Below are 25,307 nucleotides of genomic sequence, written 5' to 3' on the forward strand. Positions count from 1 at the left end.
GGCTCAGTTGTCAAAGCCAACACAATCCCTCCCCCACTCCTCATATTACTTCACCTCTGAGTCTTGTGACGCATCCTGCGCCCAAATACCTACCTGGCAAATATTTCTATAATCCCTAAACAACATTAACATGCTAAAGAAATTCCATGTTATTTTTTACCTGGAGGTTCACCATTTGAATTCTCTCCGCCATGTAGTTCCCTCTCTCTCATCTTTGACTGAGTGGAGGATTAAGGGACTGTTCTTTTGTCAAACATGTGGCTACTGTGACAGGAGCTATAGCTGCTGTAAGTTTAGACTTTCCCTTCACCCTGTGCGGTCACCATCCTTCTTTCTGCCGGCTGCGACTTTGACGAGCCAAATGGATCTCTGATGTCACTCTGTACAAAGTCCAAGAAAGCTGTTCGGCGACTCAGTCACCTGGCCCCCCCGGCTCTCAGCACCCAGTTTGACAGTCAATGTCGGCGGATCCCAGGTAACTGGAGGGCTTTTCTTAGCTCTTGTCAGCACTCTCATCAAAGTGACCACAGAACATCTGATAGGCCAGAAAAGATGGACAAGTGTTGATAATCTGTCAGAAACGGCGGTGTTGGAATTTATGGTTTACATTTGAAAGCTTTGCTGGTGTACTTTTAGAAAAATGCATGGCGAGCACATTTTTTTGTCCAGGTGAGAAAACTTTAAATTGTGTGTTTTACGCTGCTGTGAAACTTCTTCTTGAGTCTTTGTTTCTTTTAAATTTTTAGTGGTTTGTCATCAAGCTCCCGGTGATGTTTTACTTACAAGCAAATGCCCCAAACAGGTGTCACTCTAAAGTCCTGACGTGGGCACTGTGTCAGCAGAGCTCTAATGACTTATTGCAGTTTTCCTGCGTGGGGACATATTTTTTGGAATGCTTTTAGTTTCACATTTGGGAGGCAGCTGTCAAGTCAGGAGGTGTCTTTTGACCCGTATGTTTCTCTGTGACCCCAATATCCCATGTTACGCTGCCCTAATGGTTGAAACAAGATCACCTAAAGCTACCGTGTATGTGTGAGAGAGAGAGAGAGAGAGAGAGAGAGAGGTGGAGAAAAATGTTTCTCCAGCGTAGCCTCTCGGGATTTAGTTGCATGTCTCTGGGACTAACATGTATTTGTGTGTGACTCAGTCAGTGACTTAATGTCAGGCATGTGAACTTACGGGTTTATTTGACAGTGATAGGCCAAGGCTGGGTACATGCGATTCTAGTTACCTCACAAACTTTAGTTTATCTTTTGATATCGCTTCATAAAACCCCGTGACTGATCCGGAGCATAAATCTGACTGTTTTACAAGCATCATCAGAGAAACATGGCATGAATCAAAGTGATGCCTGACTGGGGATGGACACGCCAGCCTCATGGTGGTCATGAGGGGCCAGACCTTACGTCTCAGTGGCCAGGATACCTCAGCCATTGCTGGGGGCGCCATAAATCAGGAACCACCCCCATTTGCGCAAGTGCCAAATGCAGAGCAAGCTGACCCTGCTTCCTCACCCATACCTCGCCCCATGAAACCATCTCTCATGGCATGATGGTGGCTATGTGTTGACTATGCAGGCCGCGGCTACGTGTCTGATTTGTTGAAAAGTTAAATTAAGGCTCTGGAATGTCTGTAACTGTTTATGCCATATTGGGAAGAGTTGGTCTCCTCTTGGTTTGTGTTTTGAAGTTCATGTGTAATTGCGTGAATATCTCTCTCTCACATTCTCCTGTGTATCTGTTGCCTGCAGTGTGCAGTCTGCCTGTATGGCTGCACTCTGTCTACTGTATATACAGGGTTTACCCAACTATGTGTAAGTGGCAAAAATGATCTTCTAAGCACTTTCATCCTAATCTAAAGGTAACTTACCAGAGTAACTTTACGTTATGAATCAGAGTATGTAAATCACAGCCTGCAAAGGTGAGCATCGTGACTCCCATTCCAACAGGCTGAATAGGAACTGCTGATCAAAACACGTACAGTGCCCTCATATGGCGGGCTGATAAATTCCTGCAAGGCTTCCCCGGGGCCACTTAGAGCAATATGTAGCACCACCTAGTGGGCCACAGGGAAAGTGTACAGTAAGACACCTAAACTCTTTGTGTGCTTTTTTCCCCCACCTTCCCATGATGATAAACTCTGTCCTATCCTACCACACAGTGGCAGGAAACAGCAGATTTGCTGAACAACAGATATAAAAAAAAAAAAACAAAAAAATAAAACACACTCAAATAAAATCTGAAGTGCAGTTTCTGTAACTTTATAGAGTAGAGGAGGAGGGCTTAAAGGTTTTGGGTAAACACCAGTGACTTCTCTGCATCTAAGATTACTGGCTCTTAGATCTCTGTTTCCAGCTGTAGTTTTGGATCAAAAACTTCTTCACCCAACACCTACTTGCACTTACAGCTGCTCACAAAAGTAGACATTTCGGCTCCAAAAGCTTTAAGAAAACCCCACACTGATGTCAGGTTAAACTGAAAAGCTAAACTAAAATACACATGACAAAACAACATGATTAGCATTTTTTTGTTTGTTTGTTTTTTGCGTTTTGTTTTAACATAAAGCATTATTTCAGATTATTATGAAAATATATCCTCATATATATATATTTATCATAATCATACAAAGTCATACGTTAGAGATATTTTACCTTCAGTATCAGTACTGAACAGAAAAAGTGGTAATACCTGTAAGCACACATAAATAATAACTCAGTGGGCGGTTATCTGTATGGCAGAATAAAACCTGAGTGTTGTTCTTACTGATGTAACGCTCCCCCTTTGTCCATGACTAAATTAGTTCTCTATAATTATGGGCGTCATAATAATAATATCTTCAGTTGATATCCCTTCTAATTATCATATAGCACATATTGTACTGGCACAGGATAAAAAGTTCTCTCTCTACCGTCTGGGCGCGATGCTAACAGATGGAGTGACTGTAAATCTGTCAGCATGAAACCTCCCTCGGAGTTGAATGCTTGTGTGATTAGGTAAAGCGCTCATTTACAGCTGCTAAAAATCTACAGATGGAGCTTTATAGAAGAAGGCTGAAAAGAAACAGAATTTATACAGTAATTGTAGGCTTATGGGATTTTGGCTGCAACCGACTGCGACAAACTGTATCGTGTATTTCTGAATAATGCTGTTTAGCCAGTGGGAATACTTACTGTAAAATAAAATAGAGAAAAAGATAATGAAAAGAAAAAACATTTTACATTTTTATTTTATTGCCATCTTTTATTGAGACGTGACACAACATGAAACTGAAATCCATGCAGCATCTTTATAAAATGGTATATTAAAAAGAGAAAGGGAAATTAAACTTCATACACAGAGAAAGGAGCAAATACTTTGAATGTAAAAAGAGAACATTTAATGTGCAGAATCTGTGAAGGCACTCAAGGACAAAAAGGATGAGGTTTAGAATAGCAGCTCCTCCAGGTGCAGTGTTTCGAGCTTGCCGTTCTCCCTCAGGCAGCATGAAATTAGGAATGTGTCATTCACAAAAAGCAAGAAATGTGGTGGACCAAAAATATTTCAGTTTACCAACTGATATTTTATAGATTCAGCTTATTTAATGTGCAGCAGGTGACATATCAAACGAGTAAATAAGTATCATCTTTAGTCATTCATAAGTAAGAGTCCGAACATAGAAGTTATATTTCTCTGAGTCAGAAGTAGGCTTATTAAATTGCCCCAACTATAGGTATTTTATTTTAATAATATGCTTGAAAATGCCCTTTTTCTTTTAGGAAATTTTTGTGTGTAAAATGTTTTTAATTTTTGCGTTGTTAAATGTTCAAAATAAAAATAGTGTCTACATATAGTTAAATGGAGGGCAGCTTCATGATACTTTAAAAGTTGATTTGAAATTTTGCAAGCACAGCAGCATCGTGATGTGTAGATATTTTTTTGTGGAGACATATCTCATAAGATATGGCGGTAAAAGAGATTCAAAGATGGAATGTTATGCAAGTTAAGAAATTTCCCTTTTTATTGTAGTTGTTTAAACCTTTGAAGAGTAATGCCAGAATATCTTAATAAATTTGTGCCACTAATTGCTGAACTCTTCTCCTGTATGTTTTTCTTTTGGAATAGTTGGTGAAAGGGCATTTCTTTCGTACATAAGAAGCCACTCGTACAATAAATCACTTCCACATACCTTCAGAATCCGCTGCTTGATGCCTTATCATTATCTAGTTCGCTGTGACCAAGATATGCTCTGTGTCTGTCGAATCACCGGGCACACTCAGGAAAAAGAGTCTGTCAAAAGCATTTGCCTCACAATCTAAATGAGATATATCTATGATTGACATATGATTTGGTGTTCTTTAAAGAATATGCAGTTTACACAGCTTCAAGAGGAGGGATATTTGATTTATTATATAACATATGTTACTACAAAGATGGATGTGATAGTAGTTCAGTAGTACTCTGACATTTTGCTGTTTTCTGCTACTGTGAACTTGACTGCTGACTCTATGTGAAGTGTCATGTGGGTCAGACTACAGCCGCCGTGGAAGCAGCAGCCTCAGGATCACACTGCATTACTCCCAAGGCCTCCTCTGTAAATACTATCCTGTGTTTTGGTCTACCCCCATCCACCCACACACACATGTTGACCACTTGTGATTTTTCATCACATGGCGTTCCCCCTGTCTGTCCAGTGGTCACTAACACAGGGGAGAAGCGTCAGTCACATAGGGTGAAGACCACTAGCTGTGATGTTATGCTAATGTACATGTGCTAGCATTAGTCGTCATGTTAGAGGGTAGAGACATACGTCAGTCTCAGCTGCTGGGCAGAGGTCAGGCTGCAGAGAAGCAGTGCACAGTTTAGTGTCAGAGGTGTGACTTGGACCTCCGCTGCCTGTCTTTCCAAGGTTGGTGTGTTTCTGCAAAACCTCTAGACGTGCTTTTTACTATTGTAGCGTATTGTGTGTGGCGGTAAGTCTCGTCAGCTGTACGGCCTCCGGTATTCGCATAGAGGCAGGATTTATAGCCGTCTAAGGAGCTGCAGTGTGTTTGGACATTGTGGAAAATTTTGTTGGACGTTTCTTTGGACTCAGTGGAGGGCTGTTCTGTAGCTGGACTGGACTTGAATCCTTGCTCTAATTTGTTACTTCCTCCAATGAGGCTCTGTGGACTGATTGGGCCCATGTGGCGTTTTGTTATGACTACGGAGCTGTGTTTGATCTTAGTGTAAGTGCGCGTGTGTGTGTGCTGCTTTTTACACTGCGAGGGCAATGTGGACCAGCGATTCTCACCCTTTTTAGTGACAAAGCGTCACAGACCCCCATTTCATAAGAATTTGCTTCAGGAGCCTCCGTCTGACAATTATTTTGGTTGTCAGATATGATTTAGACCAGAATTATATGGTTGTCAACTGCAGTTGAGGAGATAACCATGGAGAAAGTGAAAGCTGTGATCAGAATAGTCAGTTTTGTTCACATGTGGCTGATGTCTGCAGCAAATTAATTAGTGAAAATAAACTATGCCCCATTTTAGGGACCCCCTGGAACTCTGTCAAGGGCCTCTGGGGGTCCGTGGACACCTGGTTGAGAACCACAAGCTTAAACTTTCAAAACAGAATGTTTGTTGTCCAAAGCTTGACTGAAAAATATTTATATTTGAAGCAGTTTGCTTTAAGTCATCATAATGTATATTGTGTTGGTAAGCCACTGGGCATACATTTATTTATTATATATATTATTATGTGCACAGAGGAGATGTTGACCTTTCAGATTAGTTTTGGTAAATATTTTTGCAATACTTTGTGTGTTTAACTCTAAAATTGAAAGTTGTGGATATATCCTAAAGGTTTTAATACATGATAAGAAAACCATCATCCATCAATATCTGCTGACGTTGATGTCGCTGTTTATCATTTGCGTTTAGACTGTATTGCATCCTTGAATCCGAACTGAGTGACACAGTGGGGCAAGACTGTACTAATTGTTAATTGTTGCAAGTAAATGTTCACAGTTAACTGTAACCTTTTATCTGTTAGTTGTCGGTATTTGATGACTTATTTGATGAGTTACATATGGCACCTTTAATTGTGGAATCTGATGAAAAATGCTGATACTTACGAATAGGTTTTTATTGTACTTTAGTTCTTACCTTTTCATTTATTGATGGATAATATTGTGTAGTTTTATCAATAAGTTGTATTTCCAAGTTTTGTGTTGATTAATCAAAGTATTAATTAAGAAGGCAGCTGTTCAGCAGTGTTTCTGCTGGACACTAGAATGATCGCATTTTCTTGTCAGGTTTGTACTCAGGCTTGATGCTGGATGAGAAAGCCAAGTCTCTGGAGCAGACAGGAGTTAAAAGTCATTTCAAATATTGTGTTCATTTCCCCATGATATATGATTATTTGCTTGAAATGAAAATTAATTTCTAGGTGTGTTTACACAATAAGACCTACACCAGACAGTTCATGTCCAAGCTCCAATGCAGAGGCGTGCACACACTGTCACTTACAAGCAGTGTAAAAATGTACACATCCCTTTTTTCTTGTAGTAGATACTTGGTCAAAGTAAGAACAAATTATTTTGAAAGGGCAGAATTAGCAACAACAGAGGTCAAATTGCTGAGCCCGGAATAAATAATGGTAAAATGATATTGGATAAGTCAGAAAGGAAACAAATTCAATTTCACTTAGGTAAATGGGTAAATGTTCATTTTTTGTTGGAATGCAAGATAGAGACAGTATATCTGTAGAAAATTTGACTTGACTTTAGTATTTGTCTTTCTCAGCTGCAGGTTAAAGCATTGTGAGGTGTGAAAATACTCTGAACACTACAGATTCTACAAATTTTTCTACGTCTTACTTTACACTTTCACTACAATGACTGAATGTTTTTTTCAGACGTAACCTGTTCTTGCTTTGTATACTTCATTTCTTTAAGATTGTGACACAAAACAGAAATACCTTAAGGTGTGTAAATTTATAAAGTAGTTTGTAAAGGACCACATGAAGCTATTCTTAAGACTGAGCTAATGAACTGTGCCATGACATGACTTCGACTGTGAGAGGCTGTTTTCGGCTGCCAGAGGTTCAGTCATGAAGAGCACGGAGACAGAAAGCGGACAAAACAGACTGGCATTATATTTGTGAAATAAGGGTCAAAACATCACAGCTAAAAAAAGGTCTGTATGTTATATTCTGCTCTCATAATGTTATGAAATAATTGCAACAGTTTTCTCTGTGTGATGGAACAGTACAGATGTGAAGAGTGAAAACTAATGGGAACTTACAAACTTGTGTGTGGGCTGTGCTGAATTTGACATCTTCCACAAAGACTTTCTAAAAACATTAAAGAAAACATTTTTGTGTTTACTCTTTAATGTATGTCAAATTATGTGTCTCTGAAATGTGTTTTCTTTCTCATAAACCTTCATCCTTAACTTTGTTACTACCAACAGATTCCTTTCTTCAATAACTTGCTTTTCTCTGCTACTTGAAGCCTAATGGCAGCCCTGCTCCCCTGCATTAAATAAATGAGCAAATATTCTTGAACGTAAATTGTTTGGGTTGCTCAACAAATGACGTGTCAGTCATGATGTTTCTGTGTTCCCAGTTTAAGTGTAGGTTAAAAGAGTAGATGACTCATACATGACATGTGACTACTCTGCTTTCTGCTCCCTGCAGAGACCAACAAAAGTTTTAGTCGGGGGAAAAAAAAGGATTCAGTTTTGCCCAATTTCTGAATCATGTGAGTTAATTTGTCATTTAACACAAAGACAACAAAGTAATACTATCTAATACATTTTTGTGTACCATACATTAGAGGCACTGCACATATTTAGCTACTCTCTTTGGTGCTTTCTGATGACAAATATTTAAACAACGCATTTTAACTTGCATTTTTTATGTTTATAATAAACAAATAGAGTAAATATAAGAAAATGTAAACGACAAAAGGTTGATATGTTCAACCACAGTTGTAGTAAGGACGTGTCCAGGTGGTGTGGCTATGTAGACTGCCGCAAAATAAGATCATTAAGTCACAGTGAGACATACTGAGACTTGTTTTCTTCATGATATCATTAGCAAGCCTTTCTCTCTTGCACTTCTCTCTCATCCACTTTGACACTCATATTCTGTATCTTCATCACAAGATTGGTTTGAAGTGTCTGGCGCTCTGTGCCAGTAGCCTAAGAGTCCATATTAGTCTATTAAGGACACTGTGTGTCAGGATGGCAGAGGGCAACTCTTGTATTTATAGCTTTGAGTCATAAGCTGGAATGGTGTAAGGGTATCTCTCCATCACCATGCTTGCTCACTTAAGAGTGTGTACAATCGGCTGTGAAACTTGGGACTATCAATTGTCCAGAGTGAGTCAATTACCATCTATTGCTCGGACTGTGGTATGTGATGTTAATATAGACTGTATAAAATAATGCACGTAGCTATGTGGCATCACCCATTGGTTTGTGGACTGCCTTTTTGAAGCTTTGAGTTCGGCATTGCGGCCTCGCCATCTTTGTTTTTTGGAGCCATATTTGGATGGAAGGGAGCAGGATAGATCTGACTGAGAAGCTGAGGGCACTGTCGGCAGACAGCCTGACGCTCAAAGCGGCCCGTCCTTAATTATCCGTAACTTTATACCTTAAAAAAAGTAAGCTAGTGAGTTACATAGAAATTCACCCCCTGTTCATTTGTCACAAATGTTGAAATAAGCTAAAAGGATCAAAACTGTTTTTCCCTACCAGGCTGTAAACGTGTTTATTCCTGCTGTAAAGCTGGGCATTTTAACATGGGGGTCTACAGGGATTGGCTCACTTCTGGAACCAGCCTCAAGTGGACATTCAGTGAACTGCATGTTGGCTTCATTTTTCAGCCTTGGAGGTTGCCGCTTGGATTTTATAACAGTCTGGCTTATATTTTTATTATTCTATGTATAGCAAATACATAAAACCATAACCATGCACAACACACATGTGATCCTTTAACTTAATACAAAGAACTTAGCAGCAGTATTGGTTTTGTCTTTGTTCTAATAATATAGCAAACTGAATTTAAGTATAAAATAGATGTCTTTAATATCAGTAACACTTTAAGTGACTGAGGTTGCCCTAAATTAAGCTCTAAGAAAATCAGTAATACACTGGTATCTTCTACATATGAAACTGATGCAGTTGAAAGTGATAAAATGGTATAAAAAGCATTAGAAGGTGTAATTTTATATAAAAACAGCAGCTTTAGTGGATAATGATATCCACTTTTGCCCAAAAATATTTATATTTTCAGTTTTTCTATTTGGTCTAGCAAATTAATAATTATCTTGATAACCAAAGTTGAGTGTGTCAGACCTCTGCCAAATCTTAGAACTGAAGTGATGAGCAGTCTGATTCCCAGTTTCTGTCAGAGTTGATTAGATAAATATCGTAGTAGTAAGCCATAATGCATGACAAGTATATCGAACAAGAATGCTGAAAGTTATATCAATATATCTGTCATTGTTATGTAGAACTGCGGGCATGGAATCCATTATGAATTATCTTTAGATTAATTATGGATTATGTAGTTCAATAAAGTTTGAGAATTGCTTTATTTGGCGTTGTTATTTTCCAGCTGTTTCACCACATTGTGAGGTGATAGAATTCACTCAAATTGCATAACCCCAATAACCTAGGAATAAATACAATATTCTAACATTATGTCTTAAGTCAGTTAGAACATTTAGGTTTTTCAGTCATCAGAACTTAGCAGGAACGTATAGCTCAGTATAGCTCAGAGTATGAGTTATGGTTGTGATAGGATGAGTTTATGATGTGGCAATGTAATCGCAAGACCACATCATATCTACATAAGCCAGTAGAAAGACAGACCTCGAGGTGATAATCCTCCACAAGATTCAGTTGCATAAATTCATATTTGAAAACATCTCTTGAATTTTTTTATATTTCAAAAAAGGACAACCACAACCCACTTTATAATCTGTCTCTCCACGTGTGCAGTACGAGCTCCTAAGAAGAATCCGTGTAAATATGACCACAAATTACCATAATTCAGTACCCCTCTGTCTCTGTGTGGAAAACTAAATGGCCACAAATCTTGTTCTCGAACCATTTAGGATTTCACCACGTCTAATCTGACCGGTCTGTCACCTTTTAGCAGGGTTGGTAGGAGCAGTTTCTTGATAGGGCAGTGTCGGGTGCTTAACATAGATAATGTGATGAATAGTTGAGGAGACTAAGTTTAGACAGCATGTGAGAGCATTTATCAGAAAAGGACAGGCCAGTCAAACAGGGTCAGAGCACCCGTGGGTGATGTGGTTCTAAGTGGCTCTATTGGCAGTACGTGTTGTAGGAAGCTGGCGTATAGAACAGTATAGCAGGAGGAGAGTCAGCGCTTGGGCGGCTAACCTCTTGATATTTGAGCTGTGCTCTATACAGCTGTCCTCCTTTTACTTTAACTACTCTCTCTTTATTCAAGAAATTTGAATAATGTTACAGCACCTGGCCTGTGGTCGGTGCGGTGTCACCTTTCTGTGGAAGGTGAAATCCATAATTTTCCATATGTTGCTCATAATTCTTTGGAACTGCAAAAGATGGCAGAACTTCTAGTATTGGTTTTGTTATATCATTTCACAATGTTGTGTGCAAACAGCCACCGTGCTGGCTGAATGAAAATGGCCTTGACTTTCTGGGCAGCCTTTTGATGACATATTTGATATAGTGATGAAATTGCACACTAAAAGTAGTAAGAGCTGTTATAGAGTTTTCAACATGAAATTTTTACCATTAACTCACATTTGCATTACCTTATATGTGATAGCTCTGGTTTGAACAGACTATAAAGAGCCAGAAAGGTAGCAAGCACAACAAGACTGAATAGTGGAGCAGATTCAGCGAGTCTGTTCATAGTAAATGTGCCTGCCTAGTGACACAACCTAGTTGGTCCAAGGAGGCCACTGTCAATTTATCTCTATAGATTTAGAGGAGAAATTAAAGTAATTTCTCAACCACAAAACAATAATTTATATGTCAGTCGCTCATCTCGTGTTAAGTTGAAACAGTTAAAAAGTGTTTTTTTTCTCGCATGCCCTCTCAGTGAACGAAGAATCCAAAACCACAAAATTCTTGTTGAACTGAAGTCATCGGTGGCTGCATTGAACAACCGCAAAACTATATCAAAATGTCTGTTTACAAAGTCTTACACAACTCCTGCAGTATAACCCAGATCTGTATGTTAAGTGCTTCCCAAACGCATGCATTTTCACTCAAATTATTATTATTTAAAACACTTCTACACATGAGTAGTGTGCCTGGGCAAGTGTATTTGAACTCTACCTGTGCATAACATTAAACAGCGTTCAAACACACACGCTTTACCAGGTGGTTACTTGTCCTTGCCTGAGACTGTTAAAGCAGAGGTGTTTTTAAATAGTACAAGTTGTATAAATGAATGTTTTGATATAGTTTTGCTGTTTTTAAATATAGCCCCCTTTTACTCTAATCCATCAAGAATTGTCTTAGTTTTTGGATTCTTCGTTCACTGTGAGCCAGTGAGTGGCTGATTGTGACTTACCAGACTACATGTATAAAAAATAAACTATGACATTATAACATTTAACTTACTCTGGGTGCATTGCAAGTTGTAATAATGAACATTCACTCTGCTTAGCAGCTGACATGGCCATCTTCCCTGCTACTTTTGTCAGCCGTACAACCAAAGGAAATGTGCTTAACAAAAACAAACACATTGTTAAGTTAGAGAACAACACCAGCTGAGTAATCCCTCTTGGCTCTGATTATTTCCTTCGGTTTATCCTAAACACAGCAGCACTGACAGCCAGCTGATGGCTGTGTCCAACTGCTGGTCCATCTGCTAGTCAATCACTTGTAAGATTCGCCTTGTTAGCAGATGCTAGCTGTGAGGAACACAGTTGTGTTATTATGGGGAGCTGGAACTTTCTAACAGCTCATGTCTCTTTATAATGATACAGATGTTTTTTTTCTATAGTACTATGAAATGAAAGTCGCCAATATAACATGGCTGCTGATGGTTGCTAGTTAGCAGAGCCTCATGTAAATGCTCATTAACCTTTTCCAGCCGTGCAGAGGTGGTCATTGTTTGATAGTTTTGTAATAATACACAATATCTGCACAAAGCATAAACACTTGCTCCAGCCAACACATCTGTGTAACAGGCTAAAATGTAGATACACAGCAGAGAAACAGCTGTGATATTAGCTGTCAATTGCAGTATTGAAACAGTGAAATGATTGAAACCAGTGTAAACTTGCCTGAAAGCATAAAGCAGTTTTCTTTTATAGCTATTAAGACAAAAAGCTTCCTGTTTTAAATACAGGTAGGCCTAATATTTGGAATTGACATACAATTTACAGTTTTGACCATGAATTGCTCCTCTGTGCCAGTTTTTCTCCTAGTCATTGAAAATTAAAATCCTGGTCCTAGACACCCTCCACTAATTCTCTTTGTAGACAGAGTGTATCTACATAATCTATGTTTAAACTTTCGTCCTCCTGGTTTTTGCTCACATTGTCTTTGCATTCATGTTTCCTCCAGTTTACATTGGCTGGACTCGTGCAACTGCTTGCTGCATATCACACTTGAGATACAGACTCATTCCACATTAAACCATTTATAATGAGGAGTAGAGAGCAGCCTAAGGATCTGACCGATACTTCAGAGGCACGCTTGTGATCATATACAGCAATATTAGTAGAACCTTCTCAGCTGTTGTGTGACATTTAACAAGGTAAATGGATTTATCCTTTGAGATCCCTGAGGTAATGTTTTTTTTCCCCTGCAGTGTAGACAGCAGCGACAAGAAGAACCTCCAGGTAGGAGGCCAGCTGCCAGGTGGTGTACAGCAGCAGCAGAACCAGCAACTCCTCCTGACCCCAGCCAGCCTCCAGCTTGCTCAGCTTCAGGCCCAGCTTACCCTCCAACGCCTGAAACTGGCTCAGGGGGGCAATACGGCCGCTGCTGCCACTGTTCTCAATCAGGTTCTTTCCAATGTCGCCATGTCCCAACCCTTGTTCAATCAGCTACGGGCTTCAGCTGTGGTTGGAAACCCTCAGGGTGCCTTCCCCACAGGGGTGCTAGGTTTCTCCTCTTCAAATTCACCCTTGGGGGCCTTGGTTGGTGGAGGATTCACCCAAAACCCTGGGAATGTGAGAGTGAACCATCCTGGTGGAGGAGGCGCAGTGGGCCAACAAGGTGTGGAGTATGGTCAAAAGTCAACCTACCCTTCTGATACTGACAGGCGTGTTCATTACAACTTAGCTGGGGGGACATCTGCGGCATCAGCCACTGCTGGTGATGAACAGTATACAGTGATTAACACTCAGGCAAAAAACATGAACAATGTTGGTTTTCAGAGAGATTTCTTTGGACATGATTTGTTGGGGCAACAAGCTGGGTTTACTGTCAATGAGCAGAACATGAACATTTATAACTCCAAGGAGCAATGGAAGGGCCCCGCTAACTTGAGTCACAGTGGAAAGGTGGATATGGTGTCTAATGCTGCTAATGTGTGGACAGCAGCTGGGCAGCCAATTCGGTCCAGAACTGAACTCTATAACCCAGAGGAGCCGACTCCTGACCCCAAGTTCAATCCCAGTGGCGGGGTTTCTACTTTTGCTTCAAGTGGCACACAGGGATTTGGGGGCTACCAGCCCCTGCATGGAAGTGAGGAAACCCTTTCTTCAGGTACCAGGACACTTCAGCCTTACCAAGTCAATGATTACCATGCCGTCACACCCACTCAACTGCCACACCAGTGCAGCATCTGTGACAAGAAGGTCTACAACCTCAAGGTGGGTAAAGTCAAAATGGAAATGCTTGTTTATAAATGTAAGAGGAGTGACTTGTTTTCTTAACATAAATGTAGCTGCAGAACACCTGAAACTAAACTGAATTATTCACCTCCAACTCAAACAGTTTTTGGCCCACAATCCTAATGTAGCTTGTCTTTAAATGAAACAAGAAGCCATGTGTTGCTAACAAGAGTTTCCAACTCACCCTCAAATCAAAAATACATATTTTCCCTCTTATATGCTGTTTATCAGTCTAGATTGTTTTGCTGCGAGTTGCTGAGTGTTGGAGATATTATCTGTAGAGATGCCTTCTCTCGAATATAATGGGACTAGATGGCACTCGGCTTGTGGTGCTAAAAGCGCCAAAAAAAAACAACAAAAACTTAACAGCAATGTCTTTGTCCAGAGATCATGGCCTGGCGACTCAAGATAATCCACAGACCTTGTTGTGAGCAGTTTCATGTAGGAACTATTTTCTTTCTACCAAACTACACACACAAACCATAACACCATGCAGAAGGAAGCATGCATCTACTGCTAGTCATGTAGCACCACTGAGCTAGCTAACATTACAGCTCAGCTAAGGAGGACTCTGTTATGTTTACATCTCACGCTTTCACAAGCCTCTTGCCAATGAGTAGATGCATGCTTCCTTCTGTGTGGGATAGGATTGGTCGGCAAGAAAATAGTTCCTACATGAAACTGCTCACAACAAGGTCTGTGGATTATCTTCAGCAACCAGATCATAACTTCTGGAAAGAGACATCTCTGTTCAGTTTTTCATATGTATTTTTTAGGGCTTTGAGCACCACAATCTGAGCACTATCTAGTTCCATTAATTCGAGAGAAGCAGACATCTCTGAGTTACCTCCAACACTTGGTGACTCACACCAGAACAATCTAGACAGATAAATAGCACAACAGGAAGGAGGAAAAACATGTTTTTTTTTTTGTTTGGGGGTGAAGTGTTTCTGTAACACCCTGGCTTTGGGTATCTCAGCCTGAAAATAGCTCACAACCAAATGTTTTGATATGAGGTGGCAAACTAATCCAAGACGTTGTCTCTTTAATTGCTGTCAGCCATGAGCTTATACAAGGGGTATGTAAGGGCGACCATGGGAGGACAAGTAGTGAGCTCTCAGTGTGTCCAAGCTGTCTGAGACTATGTTTGGATGGTGTGTGTATGTGTGTGTTTTTAGGACTGGGACCAGCACGTGAAGGGAAAACTACACCTGCAGAACCGAACCTTGTACACAAACGAAAGGTGGGTTGTTTACTCTAAAACTCAATGGAAAGAGTTGAAAGCAGTTGTTGTTTTGTTGAGTGACAACTTAAGATGTTAACTAAGCTCGTGGCTTTACACGTGTGATTCTGTTTATTGTTGACTTTCAGACAGTTTTGAGTAAAAACATTTGCTTTTATTGTCATCCTTGTTCATGGTTTGGTATTTTCACACATGTAAACAAACTTACCAGCTGTGTTTAGATGTGTGTTTTTTTTTTACCTATAGCACTATATTGATCAGTGCAGAGCAAATATCTTTTTGAGCGTTAAGAGCCTTTTATTTTGTTTTTCCTCGCTCTATATACAGCTGTCTTAGTGTTTCTATGAATATGAGCTCTGTCACAAGATATGACTGAGCAAGGCAGGGGAGAGGCAGCTAAAATCAGCCTTCTCTGATTGTTGCAGCGCCGCGGTGGCATCAGCTGGAGCTGTTCACTACGCTGTCGGTAGGCCTTCTGATGGAGGTCTGAACCCCGGAGGGACTAACTCCATGGTCTACTCTGCTGCAAGTCAAGGTAGGATAACCCATTTGCCACCACAAGTGGTGTGTGCCAGCAGTGTTAGAGTGACATTTTACTGATCGCTGGAATATGTGAAACAGAGTGATAGATGGGTTCAGTCAGGGAGTATTTTTAGAGTTACTTGAGGGCACGAGGCGTCATGTTATTATGGCATGACGTGTGCTCTTACAATACCCAAAATATGGTGCACCACAAGACTAAGCCAAAAATGCAGTTGTTGGGGGTTTTGACTTTTGGTGCACATATTATAACAGCAAATCCACAAAGCTAATGACACGGAAACAAACTGAGCTTCTGTTTTCTGTAACACTGACTGTATCTGTCCAGCCTGTGTTTATATCCCTTTCTATATCCCTTATGTATTCCCTTAATCACTTTAAGACAAACCGCCTGTGAGTGGCTGCGGACAGCTTGAAACAGCCTCATGCCTAACCCTTTGCGCAGCCTTAACTTGGTTAAGTATTCAGTGTTTAGAAAGGTTGGTTAACAATAGCTGGTGTCTGCAGGTCATTAAAAGGTCTTAAATTCAATTTTATACTGTAGATATCAGCCCTTGAACGTTATTGAATAGTATTGAATGTAGATCTGTAAGGTCTTATTCACCACAAATATTTCATCTGATTTAATTGATCAATCTTTAATTTCTTTTTGCCAAAATGAGTCAAGCTCTTTTGAGTGAAGGTGCACATTTCTGATGTCAAAAATCTTAAAACTATCAGTGAACCTAATACTGTCTTTTTACTTTATACTTGCACTGACCTGTTGGCAAAATGTAGATTAACCTACCTCACTCTAATAACCATTTTCCTATATAAAACCTTCCTCTGCATGGAGCTACGTACATACCTCTTACCTTTATACTTGGCTTGAATGAGAAGAAGAGGATTTGTCCAAAATTAAGTCTGAAATTTGGTTGAAAATGATCTTAAAAAGCCTTAAATTTAAGTTTCTGATACATGTAGATACCCAAATGACAAAAAAAGTGTGTCTACTTTCTAGCCAACCAGTACACAACTGTTATAGTAAGCCAAAAAAAAAAGAAAAAGAAAAATCAAGGAAAAATCAATCTGTGTCATGTTAATTACATTCAACTAATTACAAGTTAAAAAAACAAGCCTGTGGAATTCAAAATAAACTCTGGTTGTGTGTATACTATAGCGGTACCCCAAATCTCCATTTAAAATGAGTTTTCAAACTGTCTGTTGCAAGCACCACCCACTGCTGGAAAACAAAACAAACCTATATACTTATATATAACGTATAACTGAGAGCCTGTGAGTATATTGACCTCACAGTAGAGTATCACCATATTTCCTGCATGTTCGTAGCACTGGTGGATGTTTTGAGTCCTATTATTCCAGCCTAATGTTTTTAAATTCCATAATCATACAAGAAAGAAATTAATAAAATGTGCGGGAAAAAAGATATGATGATACACTCGAAATTGAGCATTGAAGTCGACAAATGCAGCTTTATCCCACACTTGGAACTACTGTATGCAGACAAATTTTAAATCCAAATTTCAAATTGTTTCCACAGATGTATCCTCAGGAGCCAATCCATCATACTTGCCAGCTGCAGCCATGAAGACTTATCCCATGTCAGACACAGGATTTGCCTCACATCAGACAGAGTTAAAGGTCAGACAAATGCATGTTTTTTTTGCCCTGTGTTTATAAATCAGATTTTGTGACAGGCTATAAGGAATGCTAGTGATCAGGCACAGGTGTCATCCTTGAACTTGAATCTGGCTATGCCTTGATTGTACCTCATTTCGTAGAAATGTTCAAAGTGATTAGTGATTCTGTTTGACTTATATCAATGAGTGCTGCATCAATAGACTCCGAGGACACTGGTCAGTTTCCTTTGGTATTCTTTGCTGCAGAGTGAGTATCAGACTGATGACATGCTAATACTTTAAACACAGCATTTCTCATATAGACTGCATTTCTTCCATGTGTCCTTGAAGAATTAGTAGCTCAGCAGCAGCAAAGAGGGCATAAGGTGCATAATGAATGGACCCAGATCCTCTTGTTGACAGCTGCTGGGGCCCAACAGCAGGCTTTGTCTGGGCTTGACAACTCTTTTCCACTCAACTGGAGAGGCGGGCAAACTGTCTCATTACAATGTTGGCTAGAAACTACATGTTGAAATTTCTCATATATCCCTTTTTTACAACTTAATGATTATCCAGCCGCTGGATACAATTTAAGTGATAAAATGGGGATAAATAACTGTAGTAGCTGATTTAGGAAAATGCTGTACAGAAGTTTAGGGATTTTAGTATGTGATCTGTGCTGCATTATTATACTTTATAGTGCTGATTACATAAAAGATTCATCTGTTCCATTTTAGGCAGATTTTCACACATTTTGCATGTTTTGAAATGTATCCTACTGTCAAAATTTGTCAGGCTGGGACAACAGACAGCAGTGTCTTGAACTGTCTGCCTTTCAGAATAGAAACAGTTTTATGTTAACCAAAGCAGCTGCCCACACAAGCTCTGCAAAGGCCCAGGCTCCAACTACGTCACACACATGTACCTGCAAAGCTAACTGAAAGAGCTTTTTGCACTTTAAAATATATATAATATATAATATTTTATCTACTTCCATATGTAACCAGGCCATCATGAAATCACTGTGACTGAATATAACTCTTATGAATGCAGATAGAGGATTTGAAAAGGCTGCTGAAGTGCTGCTGCGGTGATGCTTGCAGGCATGACGTGGTAAAAACAAAGAGATGAAAATGGCAGCACAGCAACGCCAAATTATGGGGATGTTATAAATAGCAAGCATTAGTCCAGAATGTTTTTATCCACATCAAACAGACAGAAGTTGTTATGTAAGGAGATCTAAACTGTTAATTTTTATGAATTTGTATTTTTTTACTAAGCCAAACGATCTGTAAACACGCTCAAGCGTCACCTCTTGACTGGAGGTGAAAAACAGCAGCTGCTGATAGGCATCAATCACGAAGGCAGGTCTTCCGAACAGCATAGTGCAGTGATGAGCGAGGTGAAAATTAGACCCTGCAAACCTGTGGATAGCCATCTCTGGTGCCTAGCACACAGCTTTCAACAGGCAGCGGCCATTAACACGCACAATGCAGGAGCACATTCCTGCACACAGATGCATACTGTACACACTGTGCAGACTCGTACGCTGTATACATGATGTACATTAGCTGCAGTTCTCTTAACTTCTTAAAACTGCATGTAATATGTAATAACATCTGAAAATGTGATAAAATTCACACCTAACCTGATCGAAAATGTAATAAAACCTAATAATGTAATAACTTGGCCAATAATGTAATAAAATGTCCAGCCTGACATTGTATGAAAATTGTGTATACCAATAATGGAATACCTTGCAGGTGGGTCATTTTTATTTCAAAACTGACAATATTAAAATAATAATAGTAATAAAAGTTAATATTTAATGAAAATATGCCTTTAGAAAGTGTGCAAGTATGCAGGACTGTGATACTGTTAGTATCATGTGAACCCTACTGAAAACACTTAGGACATGGATTTCATGTTTGGAAATGTAAACGATAGGCTTTCTATGTAGCATTTTAAATTTACAACAGATGGCAAGTGGTCAGTATTTATTGGGCAAAGATACATTTAATTAAAATCTCTATTGATGGGAAGTGAACCCGCACATTTCCATGGTGATTGGTTGTTGTGTAAGGATTGTCCTTTAGACCAGAGTGGATCTTAGATAAGGAGATGAACAAGGCTGCAGAAGATGGCGAATGTTGTAGTGATGAAGGCAAAACTGTTGGTTCAGTCTCTGTGATTTTTGTTTTTCATCTGAGTCAAGAGTGATTAACGCAACCTTAATACTTAAATACATTTAAAAGTAGAAACTTGTTGACATTTACATAATCACACCCCCGTGGGTTATAGGGCTGTCAATCTTCCCCCAAAATCAGATTAAAATTTTTAATGTTTTTTATGTTAGAAATTCGAATAATATGCAAATTTTTCCTTGGTATAGGCTATAGCCTAGGCCTACCACTGCATTTTTATATTTTTTGTGTTATAAAGACGTTATTTTAATATTTTGCATCACATGCAAAAGTGAGCGTCTCCGGCTGCATAGCTGTGTCGGTACCGACACCGCTGCGCTGACAAGCCAGAGACGTGTTGCTCCTCCTCACTTCAAGTCGCTGTCATTAACTTTTAACCTGCAAAGGCGGCAGTGCCGCAACATCGTAGGAATTTATGAAAGCCCTTGTGAACATTTCAATAGTTACACATTAAAACAATATTTATTTGCAATTACTCTATTGAATGACCCCGAAGCATGAGCCAACAGGCTGTGCCACTTCGGATCAAAGAGATGCGCCCTGTCACTGTCAGCGCAGGGCTGACAGGGAGAGGAGAGGAGAGGAGATGGATTGTAGGTCTGTTTTTAAACGGGGCTTCTCTGACAGTCATGTATTTCCCCAAAAAACAGCTCTTAATGCACGGTAGAGCGCCGTTTTTTTTTTTGTTTGTTTTTTTGTTTTTCTTCAAAATATTTGAACCTTAGTTTCCAACTTCGAATATGCTTATTTTTACAATAATTCGAATTGTTTTCGAATAGCGAAGTTCGTTCTGACAGCCCTAGTGGGTTATGACGTGGGGATCCAATCATGAGTTTTAAAAATAAAAAAAAGTTTGAGACCCACAGCTTTAATTTAAGTAAAAATTCTGGGTTGTTTTTACCAAATACTTTTTCCCAAACATGAAATCAGTGTCAGATGTCACAGAAAATTGTCAAGTTAGATCCAAAAAATTACATCAGCTCTTTAATGAAGTTACAGCGTATCACACTTACACTATAAAAAAAAAAAGCTTAGGATGACATTTTTATTGTTGTATGACTAAAACGTAATATTATTAATATTTGATATAATATTAAGTGAACACCATAAAGATTTTGTGAATCAATTTATCAACATCATTACCTATATTTCTGCCAGATGTATTTGGTGTCTTTGGACATTTTGGGATTTTTATAGAAATGTACAAATACACAGTAAGACTGGTCTTAAAGAAAATAGAAATAAATATGACATAATTTTTTATAGAAACAGAAAATCTAGTGAAAAGTTAGATTAAAAGTTAGATTAAAATATGCAGGACAATTTGGGCCTTGTAAAAAAGTGTTTTTAAGATAATAATAAAAAACTGTACGGTCAACAGGAGCTGTTTCACATTCTGATGCCATGTTGTTTAAATTACACCCCTTCCACTGTAAAAATACCTCCCTTATTCCAACATACCCCGTGACTCTGTTGTTCTCTATCAGCCATTTGTTCCTTTCTTTATTGCCGGCGGAGCCAATTTAACAGGAGCCTGAAGTCAGTGATGTGAAAGTCATACACTTCATAGGTTGCTTATCGACAAAGGGTTTGATTGTATCAGTGGGAAAATATTTATGGGCTGTGCTACATGAGCTAATGTTGGTTGCTATAAACACACACCTGTCTAAGCACAACAGGTGGGGTTTTACTGGTTTCAAAGCCATGTGTTAAACAGAGAGCACACACACACATGTGCACTCACAGCCACACGCGAAGATATATTGTGAACTCATTTTTGTTGTATTAAGTTTTAATTGTGTATGTTTGTATATCTATAAACACACACCTGTCTAAGCACAACAGGTGGGGTTTTACTGGTTTCAAAGCCATGTGTTGAACAGAGAGCACACACACACATGTGCACTCACAGCCACACGCGAAGATATATTGTGAACTCATTTTTGTTGTATTAAGTTTTAATTGTGTATGTTTGTATATGCAGATTACAGGGTAAATGTGTACATTTCAATTAAATTTCTATTGTGGTAAAAAATAAAGAATGTAGCATGTACAGAGAAGCTCACACACATGCACCAGCACATACATACAGCATACCACATGCACGCACGCACATACACCACATTCCCCAGTTTGGACTGGAGTTTCCAGCAGCCCAGTTTGAAGTAGCACAGTAGCTTCAAGTGATAAGAGAACTCAAATGGAGATAAACACTGGATTACAGCTAACTGCTGTTAGGAGCACAGACCTTAAGACCCCCGGGTCACACCCCCAGGCTGCGGTGTAACATTTCAGATTGGTGAGAGACTGGTAAAGCGATCTGAGGGTTCGGCGTGCGAGCGCCCTGCGTAGGAACGTGGGGAGAAACTGTGAAACCAGATTGGCTATCTCCCTGGATCCTCCAACATGGATCCCGCTTTGTAAAAATAAACAGACACGTCCTTAGGAGAGATTCCAGCTTATGTCAGTCAGTGCAGTGTCAGTGAAAACAGGAAAGCACCATGTTATCCTTTACACTGTTTGGCTATAGTTCAATTGCTTATAGCGTTGAGAGTTTTTCAGCAACAGGACATATGGCTGAACACACTGTGGCAGGTAAAGCCGTTGTGTCAGGGAGGACGCAGTGGACACGTCCACCACAATATTTAAAACTTGCATTTGTCGTGCCCCCCCCAGGCAAATTGGCCTCAGTATGTCTGCAAAACAATATTTCCTCTTTTTTAATTTTTTCTGAAGTTTATGTTTTATGTTTAGTTTTTTTAAGAAGGGACAATGCACATTTGTAAAAATGGGCATTTAGGTCCATCATGTTAATAAATCAAATTCAGCCATATAGGCTGATTTTCAGATTGTGTTTTTAATTAATTTATTTTATTTATACAGTTTAAGATTACAGGGACAGTACACATTAATAAACATTTCTATAAATGTGCCAGTTCAGCTCATTTTCGACTGTAGTCCCTGTGGCTGGTGTGGTGACAAGCACAAAAAACAAATGAAATACATCAAAATGAGAAACAAGCTATAATGGATGTTAGTGCATTACCTGTTTTGTGTGGGTGATTTAAAGCCTAAAACTGTGACTGTGGGTTTTGTTTTTGTTGTTCTATATATTGAAAGTCCCGTCTGCAAAACAGCCCGCCACGTGATCCAGCAGTGTGTGTTTTGCCTCCCTGAGTAGGCAGTGACACGGCATAACTTTACGCCTCTGGTTTGCGGTTAACAGAAAGAGCTACCGTTCAAAGCCTGAGCCAACCTTGACAGTGATATCAATGCTGCGGTCAAACTGTCTGAGCTTTCAGACACAGACGACATCTTACAGGTCAGACATTAGCAAGTGCCACGAGCGAAGACTCTTGTTCTCTCTAATATTCCAAAGACATAAACAGCCTATTCCTGGATCTGTTTATTGAGCCCAACCTGCACTGACCTTTATGTGTTCTGGTGGCGGCACGAAGCTGTTAATAGAATTATCACTCTTATCAAGCTGTTGATGTCAGCTTGCTGGCCAGAAACCATTAAGTTGTGGCATAGAAATTAGTAATCTAGCTCATCCAGATTATCTTTTTATCAGGGTTGTATAAATTGCTCCTTTCCGCAATTTGTGTACAGTAATAACTGCCCAAAGTGTAGTGCTGTTGTGTCATTATTTATATCCACAGTTTATGAACTACTTTGGATACAATGACATGCTTTTTATGGACTTCTTGTGATTAGTGCTTTATGTATGTTGTGAATACTGACACTCTTGCCTCTGGTTATATTTCAACATGCACAGTGAAGGGACTATAAGACTGTAAAAGTCTCCCCCTCCCCTTAATACACCCTACACTTCATGGCCATTGGACCCAGTGTGAAGTGTATGTTATCATTGGATTTTCCCTCAACAAATTCTCTGTAAAAACCCTGGCTGCTCGTCTGAGGTGAAATTAGGACCCCAGTCTGTCCCACACATGGAACTGTCCATCAGGTCTGTCGGCCAGAGAGGCAGGAAGAGGAGGAGGGGCGCTGGGAAACTTGCAGTTGCAGCACAATGGTTGCAGAAATAAGACTCCGAGATATGACGAGCTGAATTTACAACCGCTTTCCGCAATGATGTTTAAAGGTGTCAAACGGTATGTCCATTGGCTAGTTTGATGATGAATAAAGATAGACAGATTAAATCAGTCAGTGTTAGTTGCCTCTGTATTTTTAAAGTTGTATTTGTACTAAGTACATTGTTTAGGGGAACTAATGAGCAGGGTGAAATGAAAACTTAGGGTGCAATTTCTGGTTTAATGTGTCTGCTCTCTAAATTCTGCTTTGGACAGAGATTGAGGCTGAAAAACTTGGTGATTATTAGTCAAAAGAAAGTTGCAGGTATAGACAGCGATGTAAGGACAAATCAGCGGGGCACAAGTTCAGCGGGGAGTTGGAAAAGACCGAGTGCAAAATATTTGAGCTGGGAGAAAGGATGGGTGAATAATAAGAAATCTGAAAGAGACAGAAATTAAAATTCAAAACTGTTAACATCTGTCTGTAGAAAATGAAGCTGTTAAAGTAAATAACAGCATTTATAATAAAACAGTAGATTTTTAGAAACAGAAATAATACAATATCTAAAACCACAACAGATTAAATTACTTTCACCATCTCTGTAGTGTCCCTCTGCAGACCACTCTATAAAGAAAAATATAATTTACTGCTTATTTGCTCACTCCTTTTTGAATGAAAATCAAGTTTTTGACCTTTTTAACATGTCTATATAGTGATTTATTTATATATATATACACAACAAAACATATGGGCGAAATAAGTAGTCAGCGCCATGGCTGTGTGTTTCTACTTTGGAACTGCGGTGTAACAGTGACAGTAAAACACGGATATAGATAGCCAGGATTTGTTACATCATAAACCTTGGTAACCAATCCTGTCAGCTTGTGGGGTGGAGCTTTCCATGTCAAAGACGAGCAAAATAAGGGGTGCCCGAGGAGGAGCCAGGTGTAATTATGTACAAAGTGACAATGTTAACGTACTGTGACATCAAAGCAAGTATAGCAGATATTACTGCATGTGTCACAACCACTAACACTGTCAGCCACTGCCAGTTAAAGGTTGACAAGCAAACAAACAACATAAACAAATATAAGATGCTATCTTCGCTTATTCTGATTCTGACATTCTCATAGAACGGTTCATATGGTATCCCACGAATTAATGATGTTACATCCTTAACTACAGTTATGTTATTAATGTAAAGTTATAGAGTTTAGGTTGAGGAAAGGTAAGGACGTACCTTAAAATGACTCAGAGTTCACATGGTTCCAAATACACAACACCAGGGGAAAGTCCCAGAGGAAAGGTGGGGTTTTTGTGACCCATCCACCACCCCAACCAGCTTCCTTTCAAGACCGCTCAGGACTGCTTGTTACTCCTGCAAGCTCATTGTTTATGTTATTGCAGCCTTTCAAAATTTGTGGGGTATGTGTGAATTTGGGTGAATTATTTTTCCCAGGAAAATTTATGATTAGTGTGTGTGAACAGCCTATTTTGAGACGTCTGCTAGTTGCTGATTTTGGTGCGCAACAGACTCCTTGTCTGAGACTGGGTCTGACTGAGGCTCAGACATGTGCAGCTGAATCCCTCCCATATTTCTTCTAACACTAACGCTAGCCATCTTGACGTGCACTGCTCTTTCACCAGTCATATTATATAATGCTAGACTCCTAATAGCCAGACCTATCGCCACATTTCATTTTAGTGCTGCACCAGCACTGGACAAGGTGAAGCTTTTTATGTGAAACAACATTTTTATCATAGTGGAGTATTTTTACATACATTAAAAGGTGTCTGGACGGGGACCTATAAGATAAAAGAGCAATGCAGGTCGCCATACTTGGC

The 25,307-nt window shown here is 39.5% G+C and overlaps 1 protein-coding gene across 5 annotated transcripts in view; it reads left to right on the plus strand.

Annotated features, from left to right (window-relative positions):
• rbm20 (RNA binding motif protein 20) overlaps positions 1–25,307 on the plus strand; it is a 74,141-nt gene that overhangs the window by 38,575 nt on the left and 10,259 nt on the right. For 3 of the 5 annotated variants that reach the window (XM_049572335.1, XM_049572333.1, XM_049572336.1), the window contains 4 exons: positions 12,792–13,800; positions 15,000–15,064; positions 15,490–15,599; positions 17,145–17,245. In XM_049572335.1, the coding sequence (XP_049428292.1) occupies positions 12,792–13,800; positions 15,000–15,064; positions 15,490–15,599; positions 17,145–17,245 (1,285 nt within the window). Of the gene's footprint in view, positions 1–443; positions 476–4,759; positions 4,885–12,791; positions 13,801–14,999; positions 15,065–15,489; positions 15,600–17,144; positions 17,246–25,307 lie in introns of those variants that run through there. The other 2 variants (XM_049572334.1, XM_049572337.1) reach the window with 2 other exon arrangements.

This window comes from Epinephelus fuscoguttatus, linkage group LG3 (genome assembly GCF_011397635.1).
Source record: "Epinephelus fuscoguttatus linkage group LG3, E.fuscoguttatus.final_Chr_v1".
NCBI lineage: Eukaryota > Metazoa > Chordata > Actinopteri > Perciformes > Serranidae > Epinephelus > Epinephelus fuscoguttatus.